We start from the raw sequence: 18,495 nt of genomic DNA on the forward strand, positions 1-18,495 counted from the left end.
CATCCACAATAGCATACCCAGATTTCCTTTTCCCTTCAAGGACCCGAGAGGATCCATCTACATAATATCGATATCCTTCTTCTAATTCCTCCTCTTCGAGATCTGGTCTTATTTTTGTTTGTTCCTCTATTTGCAAAAGACAATCATGAGTTAGTCCCACAACTGGTTCCCCATATAGAAACTGGGCTGGATTTTGTAAGCTTGTGGTTTCAATACTTAACCTAGGAGAAGAAATTAGGATGCCTTCATACTTTAGGAGTCTGGCATCTGTTATCCATTTATCCGCTTTTTGTTGTAGTACTCCACGGATGTTATGAGGAGATAAAACCTTCAGTTCACTCCCAAAAGTTATCTTTCCTGCTTCTTCTACCAAAAGGGCAGCAGCCACTATCGATTGCAGACAGGCAGGCCACCCTCGACTAACAGGGTCGAGGAGCTTTGAAAGATATGCCACTGGTTTCTTTCCTCCAGCCCATTCCTGGGCTAATACTCCGTACGCCACCCCTTCATTGACATTAATGAATAAAAAGAATGGTCTTTTTAGATCCGGGAGGCTGAGAACCGGGGCATTGACCAATTCAATTTTTAATGATTTTAACCGGGTCTCATCCTCGGAGCTCCATTTTAATAGCCCGTCTGTTGTTAATTTTTCATACAGAAATTTAACTTTCCCACTAAAATTTTCAATCCATTTTCTGCAATACCCAAAAAGTCCCAGTAACTGTCAAACCTGCCTTTTAGTTTTTGGAGCTTCCAGGGAAAGTATTCCTTGGACTCTATCAGTATCCAATTTCTTAGTCCCCTGAGTCAGCCAGTGTCCGAGGTACTTAACTTCCTCTTCCACGAATTGTAATTTCGACTTTGAAACTTTGAGTCCCTTAAGGCTTAAATAATTTAGGAGTTTTATAGTTTCTTCCCTTACTCTTTCTTCTTCTTTCCCTGCAATTAATAAATCATCTACGTATTGTAGAAGCACAGTCCCCTCCCCCTGTGAATATTCTGCCAATATTTGTTCCAGAGCTTGCCCAAACAAATTTGGGGATTCGGTAAACCCCTGGGGAAGGACTGTCCACCTCTATTGTTGTTTTCTATGTGTATCCGGGTCTTCCCATTTGAAAGCAAAATAATCTCTAGAAGTTTCCTTAAGGGGACAGGCCCAAAAAGCATCTTTAAGATCTATTACACTATACCACTGGTTTTCTGGGCCAAGTTGGCTTAAAATAGTATGTGGATTGGCTACGACCGGGAATCTTTCAACTGTTCTTTTACTGATTTCCCGCAAGTCATGCACCAATCTGTAACTGCCGTTCGGTTTCTTTACCGGCAGGATGGGGGTATTGAAAGGGGACATGCAGGGTTCTAAAAGTCCCTTTTCCAAAAGTCTCTTTATTTCTGTTTTTAGTCCTTCCCTCCCCTCCTTGGGTATGGGATATTGCCGAATCCTGACAGGGATTTCTGGGTTCCTGATAGTTACCTCAAAGGGTTCAATATTTAATTTCCCCACACTGTCGGGGGTATACCAAACTTCTGGGTTAATCTTTTTTTTTGTCTTCATCCCGGAGAGGATATAGTTTTACTGTTAGTTCTCCCTTTTTTGCCTCTATCCCTATCCCCAACTCGACCATCAAATCTCTCCCTAATAGATTATAATCTGCTTCTGGAACTAGTAAAAATGACCCAATTCCTAATTTAGAATCACTTTCTAAGAGTACATCCTTAATTACAGGTACTCCAAAGGGTTCCCCTTTGGCCCCAGTCACCTGTATTATTTCAGGTGAAACCTTACACCCTTGGGGAAGGGTCTGGACGGTTGATCTCTCCGCCCCTGAGTCCACAAGGAACTCATATTCTTGTTGCTGGGGACCTATTTTTAATTTTACCAGGGGCTCTGTTCTTTCTCTTGTCCCCAGCAGATAGAGCCCCCGACCCCCCTAATCTTCTTTGAACTGTTCCTCATCAGCAATCCTCTGCCGACACTCTCTCCTCATGTGTCCCTTCTTCCCACAATAGAAACAGACAGTGCTCTCTCCATCTCTCGACTTCCCTTCAAACTGACTTCGCTGCTCTCCACCTCCCGACTTCCCTTCAAACCGACTTCGCTGGACGTCAGTCTGACCTCTGGACTGACCTCCAGTTCTTCTTTGGGGATTCTGTTGTCCCTCCCTTACTGCTGCCAACATGATTTTAGACTGCTTTTTAAAACTCTCATCTTCTCTCCTAACATACACCTTTTGAGCCTCTCGCAACAACTCATCCAATCCTCTCGCTTGCCATCCTTCTAATTTCTCCAACTTCTTCCGAATGTCTACCCAAGAATCGACTACAAAATGCACCTTCAAAAGTGTCTCACCCTCTGGGGTATTGGGGTCCACCCCTGAATACAACTGGAAAGCTTTCTTCAATCTCTCCCACTATCCAAAGAGCTGCATATTCGCTCTCCTCTTGGTTAAAGGGCTCTTTGGAGTTAACATATATATTTAGAGCTTGACAGATCCAATCCTCAAACGACCCAAATACGGGCCAATATAGTTGGTCTCCCCTTATTTGCTTACCTCCCCAAATTTCCATACAATAATGGATCATTTTAACCTTATCTTTTCCTTTTCTAGAAGGAAAGGCATCCCAATACTCTACCATTAAGCCTAGTGGACTTTCCTCTGGGATCTGAGGAAGTTTTACCGAGATTCTCCCACCCATGGGTTCAGCAGATTTACTTTTTCTCTGACCCATCTTCTAGAGTGCCTTCTCACACTCAACACAAACAATACGACAGTCGCTTCCCCCAATTCGTGGCCCACTCCGTCGCCGGATATGGGAAACGCACTACTATGGGGTCCACACTCACGTGGGGAATCTGAGCTGCCAGTTCCCCTCTCACACACACGTTCGCATTCGCTACACTCCAGGACTCCCACCCCTGACCGAGCGACCGAGCGGACCGGACTACTCACGTCTTTCTGGCGCCTTCGTTTCTCGACCGGGGCTTCGCCCTGTGTGTCTTCTCACTCTCCTCACTCACCCTGGAACTACACACCCCTAAACGACTCTTAATGACCCCGTTTCCAGGGTCGAGGCTTTGTCCCTTTCACACGCACTCTGGAGCCCGCTTGTACGGGGCCCACCGAGCACACACACTTATACCAAATTAGTTAGCCGAAACTTGGGGAAGTTTCTCCGGGGATCCCCCGCCCCAGGAACTTTGACGCAGTCCACCTCCACGTCTGGGTTAGGCCTGCTTGCTCTCCTCCTAACCCAGGAGCCTCCCCACCGAGGGTAACTCAACGCCGAGGGGGTGCAGCTCTCCCCCTCCTACGTCACCCAACCCTGGAAAAAAGAGGCCCACCACCCACTGGGAAAAAGAGGCCCACCGCCCACCGGGGGCTTCCTGCGTGTTCACTCTTCCGCGGTTCTTCGTGCACAAAGATTAACGGGGGTAACTTTGCTTGCTACTGAGTTTTAGGTTCGTCGGTAAAGGCCCAAGGAGGAAGCCCCCCCTTAGGGCCACCGCATAAAGGCGGTGGGGCGCCTCACGCTAGTGGGGCCTCCCTCCCGGGTTTCCTTTATCCGAATCACGGCACCAAATTGTGATAAATTGAGGCGAATAATTTGATTCAGCCTTTTTAAGGTCAATTAGAATTTTATTAATTACAGCAAGCAGTAGCAAGCAAAACAGCGCTGGGTGGGTAGGGGTCTCCAAGCCGCCCCTCCTGCAGTGTCCCACACTGCAGTGCCCCACACCCCACCCCCTTATTCAATCTCTTTTATAGTTTCTTGGAGGTTTCTTCATTCGTGTCTCTTGCGATAGCGGTGGGCGTAGCTTGAGCATCCCTCTGCATCGTGTCTGCATTGTATCGAGGCAGGTGATCGTTGGTTTCACAATCGGTTCTGGACAGTGATGGGCGTACCCGGAGCACTTCTATGTTGTCTAGTCCGGTGGCCGTTGCCTGGTGGTCGCTGATTTCATAATCAGCTCCGGCCCTCCCCCAACATCCTTAGCCTGTGTCTGCAAAAAAAAGCTAAGAAAAGCTCCCTATATGGTGATTAATCATACTTGTGATCTTGCGGTTTTGCAATATGTCTATAGCCTTGCAATATGCCTGTAGCCTTGCGGTTTGTAGCAGTTGCTTCTTTATTGTTTTTTTTTTTAGTAAAACCCACAAGTTGCTGTTTCCCAACTTCACAGATGCTTCCCCTATCTCCTAACAAGCAAGCTAGTCCCTTATACTTTAATTTTATATTTCCTCATTTAATATTCCAATTCTTTTGATGAACAAACAAGTTACCACAGTTTATCACACAGACTAACAGTCCGATTAACCCTTTTTCTCATCCCGAAGCACCCCCCCCATACTCTAGCCCTGATATCACTTTACCCACCCTCTATCCCCCTATAACACCTGTTTCTTCTCAAGAATATAGTCCGGACTTCTCCAAAAGTGAAAGGTTCTCTTCCCAGAGCCCTGGTGATGTGGCAGGGTCTTACAAACAGCAGCACACACGGCAGCATAATGGTGGCGGCCATGTGCTTTTGCCTTCTCCCCACAGTCCCTTCGTCCCCCCAACACCCCATCCCTCCCCCAACCCTTCCCGGCCTCCCGCAGCACCGCCCCACCCCCCTTATCAGCGCCTCCCTCCGAGTTGCCACGGCAACGGGGGAGGCGCCGGCCCCTCCACAGCTCCCAGCCTGGACGGGGGGAGGGGGGGGGAGTCAGGGAAGCCCAGCCCACAGCACCGGCGGGGCGGGGGTTTCCCCTGCGGCACCGGCAGCCCGGGAGCGGGGGGCCGACCTGCTTCTCACCGGGACCCAAGGGGTGTGTGTGGGGGAAAAACCCCTGCCTCTATGGACAGTGGAAAAGAAGCAGAAATTCCTGCAATTCAGGGAAATGATGATGAATTCATATCATCTGTAGCACCTGTTGTATACCCAGGTAGGAGAAATGGTACCAGAGCTTATCAACCACTACCATATAGGGACAAAACAGAGATTTGCAAAATACAGAGAGAATTTGGGAGATCAAGCGAGATTTTAAAGGGATGATAAGGGCAACCTTTAATTCAAATGAGATGGTATCAAAGGATATCACAGATCTTTTTAAATGTTTACTAAGCCCCTCTGAATATGAGATGTGGGAAAACAGATGGAAGTTGTCTCTAACAGCAGTTTTAAAGGACATACAACAAACGCCCAGTGAGGTCAACGATAATGATGGTAACCCTATTACAATAGACCATCTATGCGGCACAGGTGACTGGCACTGTCCAGAAAAACAAACTCGAGTGCTATCTAAGTCGGTTTTAGATAAGATCTGTAATGCTGCAGAATAAAACGTTCTATCAATTACCAATAACTGAGGCTAAGGGCAGCTATATTGTCATTAAACAGTTTCCTTCAGAGAGTTTCTTACAGTTTGTGGATCGCTTGAGAACACAAGTCGAAAGACAGGTGCAAGACCCTATGGTGCAGAAAGACCTGCTTAAAGAGATGGCTCAGAGGAATGTGAACGAGATCTGCCGCAGAATTATCCTCAGCCTTCCTTTTGACCCATCACCTAGTCTCACTCAGATGATCGACGCGTGTACCAGAAAAGCAGAGCTGTTTAATACCTCTGACAGAAATACATCTGCACAACTACAGCCTGCTGCCACGGCCGTACCAGGTCTAAGGAGGCAACCAATGTCATCAGACCAGCTGCAGCACATCATCTGCCTCCGTTGCAAGAAACCAGGACACTTCACTAGAAACTTTCCTCAAAACCAGAACCAGAGGAAGTTCAACAAACAAAAAAAACCGAGTGTACAGCGCGTGCCCGCTGCTAATACAACTACGCACAAAGATATAAATATAGTGGGACCCACACGGGAAAATGCCTCTCTCTTAACAAATAAGGGGGAGGACAGGGCTCATGGTGGGGGGGGGCAGAAAAATAAAAATGTCAAATGTACAACTAACAAGGTTTGGCAGCCGCTAGGCCGACCTCGCCTAGTGACTGCCAAAGGGTTTCATTTCAGATCCACTGATTGGGAAGTCATTATAGTGGACCTGTCAAACAGCTCACAGGACCTGAAGGCGTATCAAATGGAACCGGACAGTGAGTATTTTGTCATTGGAGATACAGCACACACACCTTCAGAGATTGAGGTAGCTCCCATGACTACTAAGGAAAAGATATCAGGCCTTATGCTGTTGGCATGCTGCTCCCACCCACCATTTTACCTAGAAAAGGGGCAAATTCTGGCCCAAGCCACTCCCATCCCAGTAGAAATAACAGTAGAAGGAAAATCACCAGAAGTCTACTGGGCAGAGGTGGTGGGAGAGGATAAACCCTCGATGGCATGCAACCTAGCCCATGGGTCAGAGCACCTTCATATGGAAGGGGTTCTGGACACGGGTGCAGACATCACGGTAATACCTAAGACCATGTGGCCATCACATTGGGAGTTGCAACCTGTGGCAGGCAAACTTCAGGGCATAGGAGGAACCACATTGGCAAAGATTTCAAAAAATGTTGTGCAAATTGAGGGACCTGATGGGAAATTGGCAAGTGTTCATCCATTTGTTGCAGACTATAAGGCCCTTCTGTGGGGGAGAGACACCATGTCCCAGTGGGGAATCCGGTTAGTCATTCCTAAGACACCCCAGGATTTTTGGAAATAGCCACTGTGGCGCGCCCTGCCCACAAGTTAAAGTGGTTGGATAACACCCTGAGGTGGGTAGCACAGTGGCCTTTAAGTATCGAGAAACTCGAGGCGCTTGAGAAACTTGTGGAGGAGCAATTGGCTCAAGAACACATTCAAGAGACAGATAGCCCTTGGAATTTCCCAGTCTTTGTAATAAAGAAACCTGGGAAGGACAAGAGGAGATTGCTCTATGATCTCCGAGAAATAAACAAAATTATAGAGGACATGGGTCCACTCCAACCAGGGATGCCTAGTCCAACAATGCTCCCTCGAGATTGGCAATTGGCTGTCCTAGATATCAAGGACTGTTTCTTACAAATTCCATTGCACCCTGAAGATGCCGCGAGGTTCGCATTCTCGGTTCCCACCATCAATCGAGAAACCCCAATGAAACACTATCACTGGAAAGTTTTGCCCCAAGGTCTAAAATCCAGTCCTTTCATATGCCAACAATACGTAGCCTCGCTTCTGTCTCCAGTACACGCAGAGAGAAAGGGCGCCATCATCCTTCACTATATGGATGATGTGCTTGTGTGTGCCCCCGATGACTCTATACTCCAACACATGCTTGACCTAGTGGTTGAGATTTTAACCTCTGCTGGATTTCAATTGCAGAACGACAAAGTTCAAAGGATGCCACCTTGGAAATACCTGGGTCTGGAGATCGCTGCAAGGACCATTGTCCCACAGAAATTGGAGATCAATTGCAACCCCAGAACACTAGCGGACCTCCACTCTTTGTGTGGGTCTTTGAATTGGGTAAGGCCCTGGCTAGGCCTCACGAATGAGGACCTAGACCGTCTCTTCAATTTACTGAAGGGGCAGAGGGAGCTGGCCTCCCCCAGGGAACTGACCCCAGAGGCAAAGACAGCAATTGAAAAGGTACAGAAGGCCTTGTCAGAGAGGCAGGCACATCGGTGTGATCCAAACGTGCCTTTCCATTTCATTGTTCTAGGAAAGCTGCCACATTTGCATCGGTTGATTTTCCAATGGATCGAGGGGCAGAAGGATCCACTCTTGATCATAGAGTAGGTTTTCCTCTCGCACCAAAGATCCAAGACCATCACTAAGCCACAAGAGCTGATAGCAAAGCTGATTCGGAAGGCCAGGGTGAGATTGTGCGAATTAGCAGGGTGTGACTTTACATGTATTCACCTCCCAGTCAGGCTTTCTGAGGAGGGAAGGAACTCTCCTGAGAGACTGACCAAAGGGATGCTTGAGCATTTGCTCCAGAGCAGCGCCAGTCTCCAGTTATCTCTGAACAGCTACAGGGGACAAATATCAGTCCATGCCCCGTCTCACAAGTTGTTCAACGAGGAATTCCACCTTATTCCTCGAGAGAAAAGGATTCGGAGACCACTCAATGCTCTCACAGTGTTCACGGATGCATCTGGGGCTTCCCACAAGTCGGTGATGACTTGGAGAAATCCACAGACTCGGCATTGGGAAGCTGATGTCGAGTTTGTGGAGGGATCCCCACAGGTGGCTGAACTGGCTGCAGTGGTAAGAGCTTTTGAGGGGTTCTCTGAGCCAATCAACTTGGTGACAGACTCTGCCTATGTGGCAGGAGTAGTGTCCAGGGCGGAGCAGGCTGTGCTCAAAGAAATAGAGAATGAACATCTCTTCAGATTGCTCTCAAGGCTGATTTATTTAATCTCTCACCGAGAGCATCCATTCTTTGTGATGCATGTGAGGTCACACACTGATTTGCCAGGTGAGATTGCAGGGGGGAATCGCAAAGCTGACTCCCTTGCTGCTCCAGTCGAAAAAGCACGTCTCCCTGACGTCTTCCAACAGGCAAAGCTGAGTCACCAGCATTACCATCAGAATGTGCCAGGTCTGATCCGACAGTTCCAGCTAACACAGAGTCAGGCTCAAGCCATTGTGGCCAACTGTCCCAATTGCCAGCTCCAGGCCGTGCCATCGATGGGCATGGGGGTAAACCCCCAGGGCCTTGGCAGCTGTGAGGTGTGGCAGACAGACATCACACACATTCAAAGTTTTGGTCGCCTTGAATGCGTTCATATAAGTGTGGACACATTCTCAGGTGCAGTGTATGCCTCTGCTCATATAGGACAAAAGGCTGCACATGCCAAACAGCACCTAGTGCAGGCATTTTCAGTATTGGGGGTCCCAAAAATGATTAAAACGGATAATGGCCCAGCATATGCAGCCAAGGAGTTTCTGGAATTTCTCCAGCAGTGGGGAGTGGAACATAAGACTGGCATCGCCCACTCCCCCACAGGTCAAGCCGTGGTCGAGCGTGCACACCAGACCCTCAAGCAGGTATTGAAAAGACAGCAGTTCGGCTCCATGGATGTCTCCACAGGAGAAGCTCTGCAAAGCCATGTTTACCATCAATTTTCTGAACAGTTCATTTGAAAACATGAGTCCACCAGTTGTACATCACTTTAACAGTGGCAATCAGTTCAAATTGTCTCAGTGTCCACCGGTCTTGATTAGGGATCCAGAAACTTGGGAAACCAAGGGTCCCTATGCGCTTGTGACCTGGGGTCGTGGCTACGTGTGTGTAGCTACTCCCTCAGGCCCTCGGTGGATTCCCCAGAAGTGGGTGAAACCTTTTGTCCCCAAGAATCCAGGTCAGACAGAAGGGGATGAGAAGCAAGTAGCTGATGCTTCAAAGAGAAGACGCCGCCGAATGGAAGAAGGAGAATTTTCCTAAGTGTGAATTCCTTCTGGCAGAAACAGAGACTTTAACATGTTCTCAAAATATTTGTTTTTCCCTTTTAGAGAAAACCTACCTCCCACTCAACCCTGTGATGAACCCCATCCAAGTTGTCATCAGAGAACTGTTCAAGGGCTGGGGATTCACGGGGTGGTGGACATCTATTGTTATATCAATTTTGTTACTTCTTGCTATTCTGTTCCTTGTAACCTTGGCGTTTGGGATCCTGCGTCACTTGATTTTCAAAGCTATCAAGGGTCTCATACCTTCTACCTCAGAAGTCAACCACATAGAGTTGGCAAACCTGAGGAGGTCTGACTACGCTGCCAACCGTAGGTGGTGGGAAACCCATACTCAGGGTTAAATTGAGCCCAGTGAATTCCTGTAACCTTGTTAAACAAAAAAGGGGGAGGTGTTACAGTGTGCTCGGGCTATGCTATTCCCCCTTTTCGGGGACCCCTGTGACTGGAATCAGATAAACAGGGTCCCTTCCTTCCTGCTCCCCTGGGGTTGGCAGAGAGCCAGAAAGCCCTCCCTGTCCAGAGCCTAGATAAGGCCATCACCCTTCCTGTTCGCTCTCTCTTTTCCCCTCCATCTCATGGATTAAACAAGCTTGGAGAACCACATTGGGAATTGGAGCCTCTTTTGTACCTGTGTCCATCTCCTGACGTGCCTTCCCTCAAGGCCCTGTATATCTGGGCTGGCCTGGTGATTTGGGGGGCTGAGAGGTTAGGCTCGACACCAGCCTACCAGGGGTGGGGGTCCACTAGACCTGCTGTTTACAGAGAAGGGCTGGTGGGAGATGTGGTCGGAGGCTATCTGGTGTACAGTGACAATGAAATAATAGTTTTTAATATTTGGTGAAACAAGGAGGGGCATCAACAAAGCTTCTACACCAGACTTCCAGATGGCAGACTTTGGCTTATTCACAATGCTGATTTGGACAGTACCTTGGGAAATGGTCCTTAAAAGCAAAGGGGTCTAGGAAATATGGACATACTTCAAGAAAGAAATCTTGAAGGCGCAGGTGCAGACTCTCCCTATGTGCCAAAAGATGAGCTGACAGAGAACACAACGAGCTTGGCCAGGCAGAAAGCTTTTGCAGGAACTCAGGGAAAAAAAGACAGTGTATCACCTTTGGAAAAAGGGGCAGGCAACTCAGGAAGTGTTTAGGATGTCATTAGGTCATGCAGAAAGAAAATTAGAGAGGCAAAAGCTCAATTAAACTTAATCTGGCCACTTCTGTGAAGGATAATAAAAAATGTTTTTATAAATACATTAATAATGAAAGCAGGAGCAAGGAAAACCTCCATTCTTTATTGGATGCAGGGGGAAATATAGTTACCAAAGATGAGGAAAAAGCTGAGGTACTTAACACCTTCTTTGCCTCAGTTTTCAACAATAAAACAGGTCGTCCTCAGGACAACTGGCCTCCTGAGCTAGTAGATGGGGACAGGGAGCAGAATAGCCCCCCTGTAATCCAGGAGGAAGCAGTTAGTTGTCGCCCTGTTCTTTTAAAAGTTTCAAAGTTCTTCTGAAAGTTTCCTATGCCTTCTGATGTTTACATATTTCTACTGGAGTTTTCTCACACTGTTCATATAAACAATGATTGTTTTGCATTCTTCTTTGTGGGAGGAGAGAGTTGAAGGACTGTTGGTTTGACCAGTGTGGTTGGAGAGGTGGCAATTTCATCCTCCAATCCACTGTCACCTTTGGAATTCTATATATTACGGAGTCAGAAAATAAACTTCCTCTTTTTGCTCTTTTCCCCCTCTTTTGATCTATCATGAATGTGTGAGTTATTTTGTGTCTTAGTGTGACAGTTAGTGACCTGCTGGGCCACTTAGATGCTCACAAGTCTATGGGACCAGATGGGATCCATCCTAGGGTGATGAGGGACCTGGCAGAACAGCTTGCCAATCTGCTTTCCACCATTTTTCATCAGTCCTGGCTCACTGGGGAGGTCCCAGGTGACTGGAAGCTGGCCAATGTGATGCCCATCCATAAGAAGGGCCAGAAGGAGGATCTGGGAACTACAGACCTGTCAGCCTGACCTTGGTGCCTGGCAAGGTTATGGAATAGATCATCTTGAGTGTGATCACAAAGCACCCACAGGACAGTTGGGGGATCCGACCCAGCCAGCATGGATTAAAGCAGGTGTCGTGGTTTGACATGGAAGGGAATTTTTTCAGAAAGTTAGGGTCAAACCAATCAGTGGTCAGGTTTGGATATTGGCACCTGGAGTGACCACTGAAGGCATGGACACGCCTCTGAGAACACAGGGGGTTAAAAGCAAGAACTCCCAGGGGAACTTTCTCTTTGGTTCCAGTCGTGGGAGAGTGCAGACTCTCCCCTGACCAGCCACAGGCTGGGTGGGGGAGGGGAAGCCGTGTGGCCTGGGGGAGGTAGGCCAGGGGCTGAAGGACTGGAACCAGGCCAGCTCCTGCGGACGGAAGGGTGGAGAGACACAGAGATGCCTTTGTCGTCTCCCCCCCCCCTCCACCAGAGGGGAAGAGACAGAGAGACAGAGAGCCTGACGGCACCTGGAATTTGCCGGCAGAGGAGAAGGAGAAGGGGGGGGGAAGGTCCCCAGCCATGAGAGTTGGAGTTCTGGGCAGAGATTTCAGCTCTCCGGGGAGTCAGAGACTTTTAACCCTTTCCTGGGAAATGAAGGCTTTGTAAAATATTACTCCTTGATTTGAAGTAGAAGAGAGACAGTCTGGGATCTGAGATGTTAGAAGAAGGAATTTTTAGGTGGGAGGAGATGATGGAGTGGCTTGTGGCTGTACTTTTCCTGTTAGCCATAGACTGAACCAATTCCTCCTGCAACAGAGACTGCATTTTTTGGGAGATGCAATGGTGAGCCAAGAGACCTGTTTCAGCGACTACCAGCACAGGAATGGAGTGAACAGAGAAAAGCTGAGGAGGGTGTGGTGATGCCCTCTGTCTTCAGGAAGAAGAGGGTGTGGTGATGCCCTCTGTCTTCAGGAAGAAGATGATCTCTGTTCTTGAGACCCTCGGCCCCAGGGGAGGAAGAAAATGGGGGGGACTGTGGTCCCAAAATGAGAAACTGAACTGTTGTTTCTTTTGGTCCTTGGCAAAGCATCCTTAAAGGAGCCCTATGAGCAGTCTGTCCATGCACGGTGGTGAGAGCACTGTGACATGGAAAGGAGAGTGTCACACTGGCAGATTTTTTCTCCGGGCGATTGCCATGTGTGACATGGAAACACAGAAGGGTGGCAATTGTGTTTCCTGGGGGGGAGGGGGGGGTGGTCTATGGTGCAAAAGAGACTCCTCTCTCCCTTGATGGACTGAGTATTGATTATCTGAAGGGTGGCAACTTGATCAGGAATCCCGGGTGGTGTCTCACTGTGGTTTGTTGGAAATTGGGTGGGGGGAGGAGGAGTGTTTTGGAGGGTCTTCATCCTGGATTTAGTATGTGTGTCTTTTATACTAGAAGTAGCTTAATAAAGTTTTTTTTTTTCTTTATTTCTAAGCTTGGGCCTGCTCTGCTCTGTTCCTGATCACATCTTACAGCATTTATTTTGGGAAGGTGTATTTTCATGGGGGGCGCTAGCATTGAGCCAGCGTCAAACCATGACAGCGGGACAGGTCCTACATGACCAATTTGATCTCCTTTTATGACCAGGTTACCTGTCTGGTGGATGAGGGGAAGGCTGTGGATGTAGTGTACCTGGATTTCAGTCTCCTATAGCATGTTCCCAGAAAAGATGCCAGCCCTCGGGTTGGACAGGTGCACTCTTCACTGGATTAAGAACTGGCTGGACAGCCAGGCCCAGAGAGTGGTGGCGAATGGTGCCACGTCCAGTTGGTGGCCAGTCACTAGTGATGTCCCTCAAGGATCAGTGTTGGGCCCAGTCCTGTTTAATATCTTTATTGATGATCTGGATGAGGGGATCGAGTCTACCATTAGTAAATTTGCAGATGACACCAAGCTGGGTGCGAGTGTCGATCCAATGGAGGGTAGGAGGGCTCTACAGAGGGATCTGGACAGGCTGAATAGATGGGCTGAATCCATCGATATGAGGTTTAACAAGATCAAGTGCCAAGTTCTGCACTTTGGCCACAACAACCCCTTGCAGTGTAGCAGCCACAGGGCCTGCAAGGCCTCCGTGGTGGTCACTTGCCTAAGATAAAGAAATGCCTAGTCATGATAACTGGACCAAAGAAGCCCCTCTTCCGCCTTCGGACCCTCGTTATCTCTCTGTAAGACTATAGGTCATATTTGCCTCGACCCTTAATATTGGACTGTTTCCCAAAACCCCTACACCCTATATGAACTCCTATTTCTGCGCTGTTCAGCAGAAGAGCTGTCACTGAAACCCTTCACAGAAGCTGCCAATAAAGACACATCTGTGGAACCTCATACAGCCTTCTCCTCTCTCTCCCTGTGTCTGCCGAGGCACTTTGCAAGCAAAGAGCTGAAATCACTAAAGGGCTGAATTCACCAAAGAGCTGATCTCACTTAAGAGCTGAGCTGCTTTCTAAGATTTCCTGTGGCTGGGAGCCTGCCTGAGGAACCTGGAGAGGTTGTGCTTAGTGGGACTTTGCTATCCGGGACACCTACGGCAGCCAGGGTCATATAGACCCCACAAACCCCAGGCCGTAATACTGCAGCACTAGAGGCTGGGTACAGAGTGGCTGAACAGAAGCCAGGCAGAAAGAGACCTGGGGGTACTGATCAATGGCAGACTGAACATGAGCCAGCAGTGTCCACTTGGCTAAGAATGCAAATGGGATCCTGGTCTGTATCAGTAATAGTGTAGCCAGCAGAACTAGGGAAGTGATTCCTCCACTGGACTCGACACTGGTTAGGCTACACATTGAGTGCTGTGTCCAATTCTGGGCCCCTCAGTTTGGGAAGGATGTTGAGATGCTGGAGCGTGTCCAGAGAAGGGCTGATGAAGGGTCTGGAACACAAGTCCTATGAGGACTGACTGAGGTAATGGGATTGTTTAGCCTGGAGGAGGCTCAGGGGAGGCCTTATCACTCTCTACAACTACCTGAAAGGAGGTTGTAGACAGGTGGAGGTCGGCCTCTTCTCCCAGGCAACTAGCAATAGACAGGAAGACAAGGTCTCAAGCTGCGCATGGGGAGGTTTAGGTTGGACATTAGGAAGAAGTTCTTCACAGAAAGGGTGATAGGCATTGGAATGGGCTGCCCAGGGAGGTGGTGGAGTCACCATCCTTGGAGGTGTTTAAGACTGGGTGTGGCACCTAGTGCCATGGTCTAGTTGACAAGTGTGGCAGCTGCTCTCTGGCCACAGAGAGCAACAGACAACTTTCCCAGGCATTTTCCTGGGGAAGGCTGTGAGAAGATCAGAGAAAAGAATGAGAAACAATTCTTATCTCTACTTGCTGCACTTGTTGTTGTGCACATGTGGAATGTGTTACAGAGATTTGTTTACCAAAGGTGTATGGAAGCTCTCAGTTCAGTCGAAGAGAGAACAGAGAGAGTTCTCTCAGGCTTCGGCCTGGGAAAGTTAGGAGAAAGAATCAAAACAATCATTATCTCTGTTCATGTGTTGTGCCCATGTGGAATGTGTTCTGAAGATTGTTTACCCAAGGTGATTTCTTGATTGGATTCTGGTGATGGTGTTTGGATTCAATGACCAATCAGATCCACAGCTGTGTTGGGACTCTCAGGAGAGGGAGTCACGGGTTTTCGAGTTAGTAGTTAGTGAGAGCTCTTGCTACTGTAATATAGTGTAATAGAAGTATAATAGAATATACTATAGGATGATATAATAATAAAGCAATTGATCAGCCTTCTGAATCATGGAGTCAGTGCTAATTATTACCCGGCTGGGGGCCTGCGGCAACAAAGGTGATTCCTTGATTGGTCACTGGTGATTGTGTTTGGATTGATTGACCAATCTGGTCTGTGTTGGACTGTCAGTAAGGGTGATGAGTTTCTTAAAAATATAGTATAGTATAATATAGTATAATAAAGCGATTGATCAGCCTTCTGGAATCATGGAGTCAATGCTAATTATTACTCGGCTGGGGGCTTGCAGCGACAATTGGTGGCCCCTCGTGTGGGTAAACACGCTGCCTTGATTTTTTGATGACTCCTCTGAAGTGTGTCCGAACATCGGCCTGACATTGCTGACCCCTTCGAGGGTACAGACAGACTGGGGTGACTATTACTGACCCCAGCTGTGTGTCTGGCACGAACTGGAGACCATCTGGATCTCTCCGTCAGAGGATCTTAGTCTGACCTCCAGCGTTCCCTGCAAGACGGATTGGACATCTTCTGCCCTCCTAGAGAGGTAACTGTGATCTATCTCCGCGTCTTCCTGGAGAAGACTTGTCCCTTTGGGACTGCGGACATCGTCTAGCCTAAGAGCTGGATGGGGATAGACTGGGTTTTCCTTAAAAATGGGGAACCAAATCTCCACAAATGAACAAACGATTGTTTCTGCGTGGAGGAATCTGATAACTCCTGTGATAGATGAGTAATGCGATGATTGACTCTCACAATTATCATGTATATAGGTTAAGAAAAGTTTTATAGATTTATAGTTATGTTTTACCCCCTCGCATTGTTATCAAGAGACAGCCGGGGTTGGGACATCTGGGAGGGTCAGCTTGTCACTATGTCGACATCTGACCTCCAATCAGGATTTGAGGAAGTGATCTCCACCACTGGACAGCAAAGAAGGGGTCGATGGACAGAACCTTGGGAGGGGTTAAAGGGTTAAAAGGCGAAACCTCCATTGTGTGGGCGAGCACATGTTGGGGAAAATCCATTGCTCCCAGTGCCGTAACATTTTCTCTATTCAGTCTTCTGTTGTATTTTTGGTACAGTTTAATAAACCTTTCTAAAATTATGAAAAGTGAGTAGCCATTTCTCACACTCCTCTGATCAAGCACTTTGCGATCTTTTGTTTTGGGCCAAAAATCACGGCTGCGCAGCGGATGTGTGCGCCTGCGATGGCTCCGGGAACCATGTCCCGATCGACTGTGGCAGACCATCCCGTTCCATTTCCTCTGGCTCTCCCAGCATTTCGAGCGGCGGCAGGGGTTTCTTTGCACTCACTGGCATTTACAGGCATTCCCTGCCCCGCAGGGACTGGTGGGCTCGCCCCTGCTGCGGGTCGCCCTGCTGTGGCCGTTGGCGGAGCCCACCCCCGCTCCAGACGGAACAGCCGGTGTTCCTTTGTTTCTACTGGCCCCGAGCTGACCGCCGCTGCCGCCCCCAGCTCTGCAACTCGCTTGGCTACGGTGCCTGTTATGAACAGTTTCCACGTGTTCCCCAGAGACGCGGGCAGGGCCTTCCTAGTTCCCATGGCAACACTAACGGAAACTACTAACTCTAGCTAAGTACCCATATTGAAATGCTAATTAGCTAATTACTCTGTTTCTTTTCTCTAAACTACCTGGAGATAACTGGCTTCCCACCCCTCCACGCTGCCATTCTGGGACTAACATGCAAATAAAAACCCCTTAGGATCATGGGAGTATTTTTAGGCGATAAAAAGGACCATAAATCAAAAACTGAACACAGTAGAGGAGTCTAGACAAATGCCCTAGCTGAGGAAGAGGGAAACACATCCCCTGATTGACTTTTAACTGTCGCCATCACCTAAGAGAGAACAGACTATGTCAGGCTCTGAGAAGCAGGAAGACAGAGAGAGAGAGCACTGGTGCTGCCACCACGGAAGGAGCGGGGACAGCTGTTGTTCTGGACTTCAGCAACAGACTCTGCACGCCATGCCTCCTCATCCTCGGGCCACCGGTGTGCCACAAGGAAAGAAGAAAGGACAGCTGCTGCTCTGGACTCCAGTGACAGACTCTGCACGCCTCCTTCCTTTTGGCTGCCTGGGAAAGCTACGACCGCGGGGGCGAGCTCTGCGTCGAGCCCCCTGCCCAGCTGATCTTTTTAATAAAGAGCTGAACATTAATAAAGGCATTAGCCCAGTTCATTTCAGTGCCTTTGCCGAACTCGGTTCCGCTCGACTCGGATGCACCGGTGTTTTCTGCTTTGCACGTTGCTTAGCCGCGCCTGCCAGCACCTTTAGCAGCAGCAGTGACATCACCAGCGCCACCCCCCCGGACCAAGAGAAACCGCCACGGCGCTTTTTCGCGCACCCGTGGCCCCCGCACCGGCCGGCCCCCCCCGCCGCGCCTCAAACTGCGCCGCTGGCTACAGAGTCCGTGGCTGAGCCCCCAGACGCAGCAGCGCCAGCGGCCAGCCCCCCGCGCCACCACCCGCCTTGCATGGACTCACCGCACACCACGCCGCCAGGGGGGAGCCCCTGCAATTCGCGGCAGCTGCTGCTGCTGGGCCAGCGGAGGCTGCTCTCTCCACTCCGCAACCTGCCCTTGCAGCGGCTCCACTCTGTGCCTCGCTGCCTGCAGCGGCTCCGTTCTCCGCTTCGCCGCCTGCTTCAGAGCCTGCAGCCAGCCCAGCTTCCCCTCTGCCTTCTTCAGACTGTCCCGAACCATGCTTCTCTGAGACGGGGGCTGGGACACTGAAAGAAAGCACCAACCTGTTCCGCAGCGGCGGCACCACTCAGCAGCTCATTGCCGGTGCTGCCAAGCTGAGAACTCTGAAACTCAGTGGCTTTCTGGGGAACAACATTTTTCTGGGACCAACACTCTCTTGGACAGGGCCTCCCCTTGCTCTGTGGGGTCTCCACCTGTTGGGGTCGGGTTGGCAAGACCCCAACAGTGTGAAAGTCCTTTTTCCCTAGCCCGGCAGCCAAAGAAAAGGTCTGGAATGCATAAAGCTGAGTTTTCAAGGTTGTTTATTTCTTCTTATCTAAAATATTTTCTCTCTGACCTGCCGAGGTCCACGTAGTACAGAAGCCATGGCAGTCTGCCCCAAGCCCCGGGTGTCTCCCACATTATATACTCAAAATTACGTGTACCATGTTTACAGTTCCCATACCAATACCTAAAATCTATGTTGGACAGTGTGTCCCTATCCTAAACCAATAGAAAATGTCACTATGACACCGAGACATGGAGGACAAGAAGAAGGAAGAAGGCTAGGGTGCGCCCAGATTCTTCCATATTGTATCCCTGAATTACATTCTGAAAAAACACCAAAATTCTACTTTTTCACCCCGTGTTAATTCCCTTATTACACTACTCTAACCCTTT

The 18,495-nt window shown here is 49.0% G+C and overlaps 1 protein-coding gene across 1 annotated transcript; it reads left to right on the forward strand.

The window, feature by feature from the left end:
* Nucleotides 1–5,455: 5,455 nt before the first annotated feature.
* On the forward strand, nucleotides 5,456–15,725 carry LOC128821379 (uncharacterized). The gene is given in 14 exon segments (XM_054002365.1): nucleotides 5,456–5,576; nucleotides 6,258–6,403; nucleotides 7,294–7,437; nucleotides 7,984–8,181; nucleotides 8,476–8,616; nucleotides 8,924–8,964; nucleotides 11,180–11,388; nucleotides 11,391–11,526; nucleotides 12,977–13,066; nucleotides 13,068–13,466; nucleotides 13,688–13,694; nucleotides 14,009–14,103; nucleotides 14,105–14,195; nucleotides 15,612–15,725. Coding segments are annotated over 14 exon segments (1,932 nt in total).
* The last annotated feature ends 2,770 nt before the right edge of the window (nucleotides 15,726–18,495 follow it).

Source organism: Vidua macroura, chromosome W (genome assembly GCF_024509145.1).
Source record: "Vidua macroura isolate BioBank_ID:100142 chromosome W, ASM2450914v1, whole genome shotgun sequence".
NCBI lineage: Eukaryota > Metazoa > Chordata > Aves > Passeriformes > Viduidae > Vidua > Vidua macroura.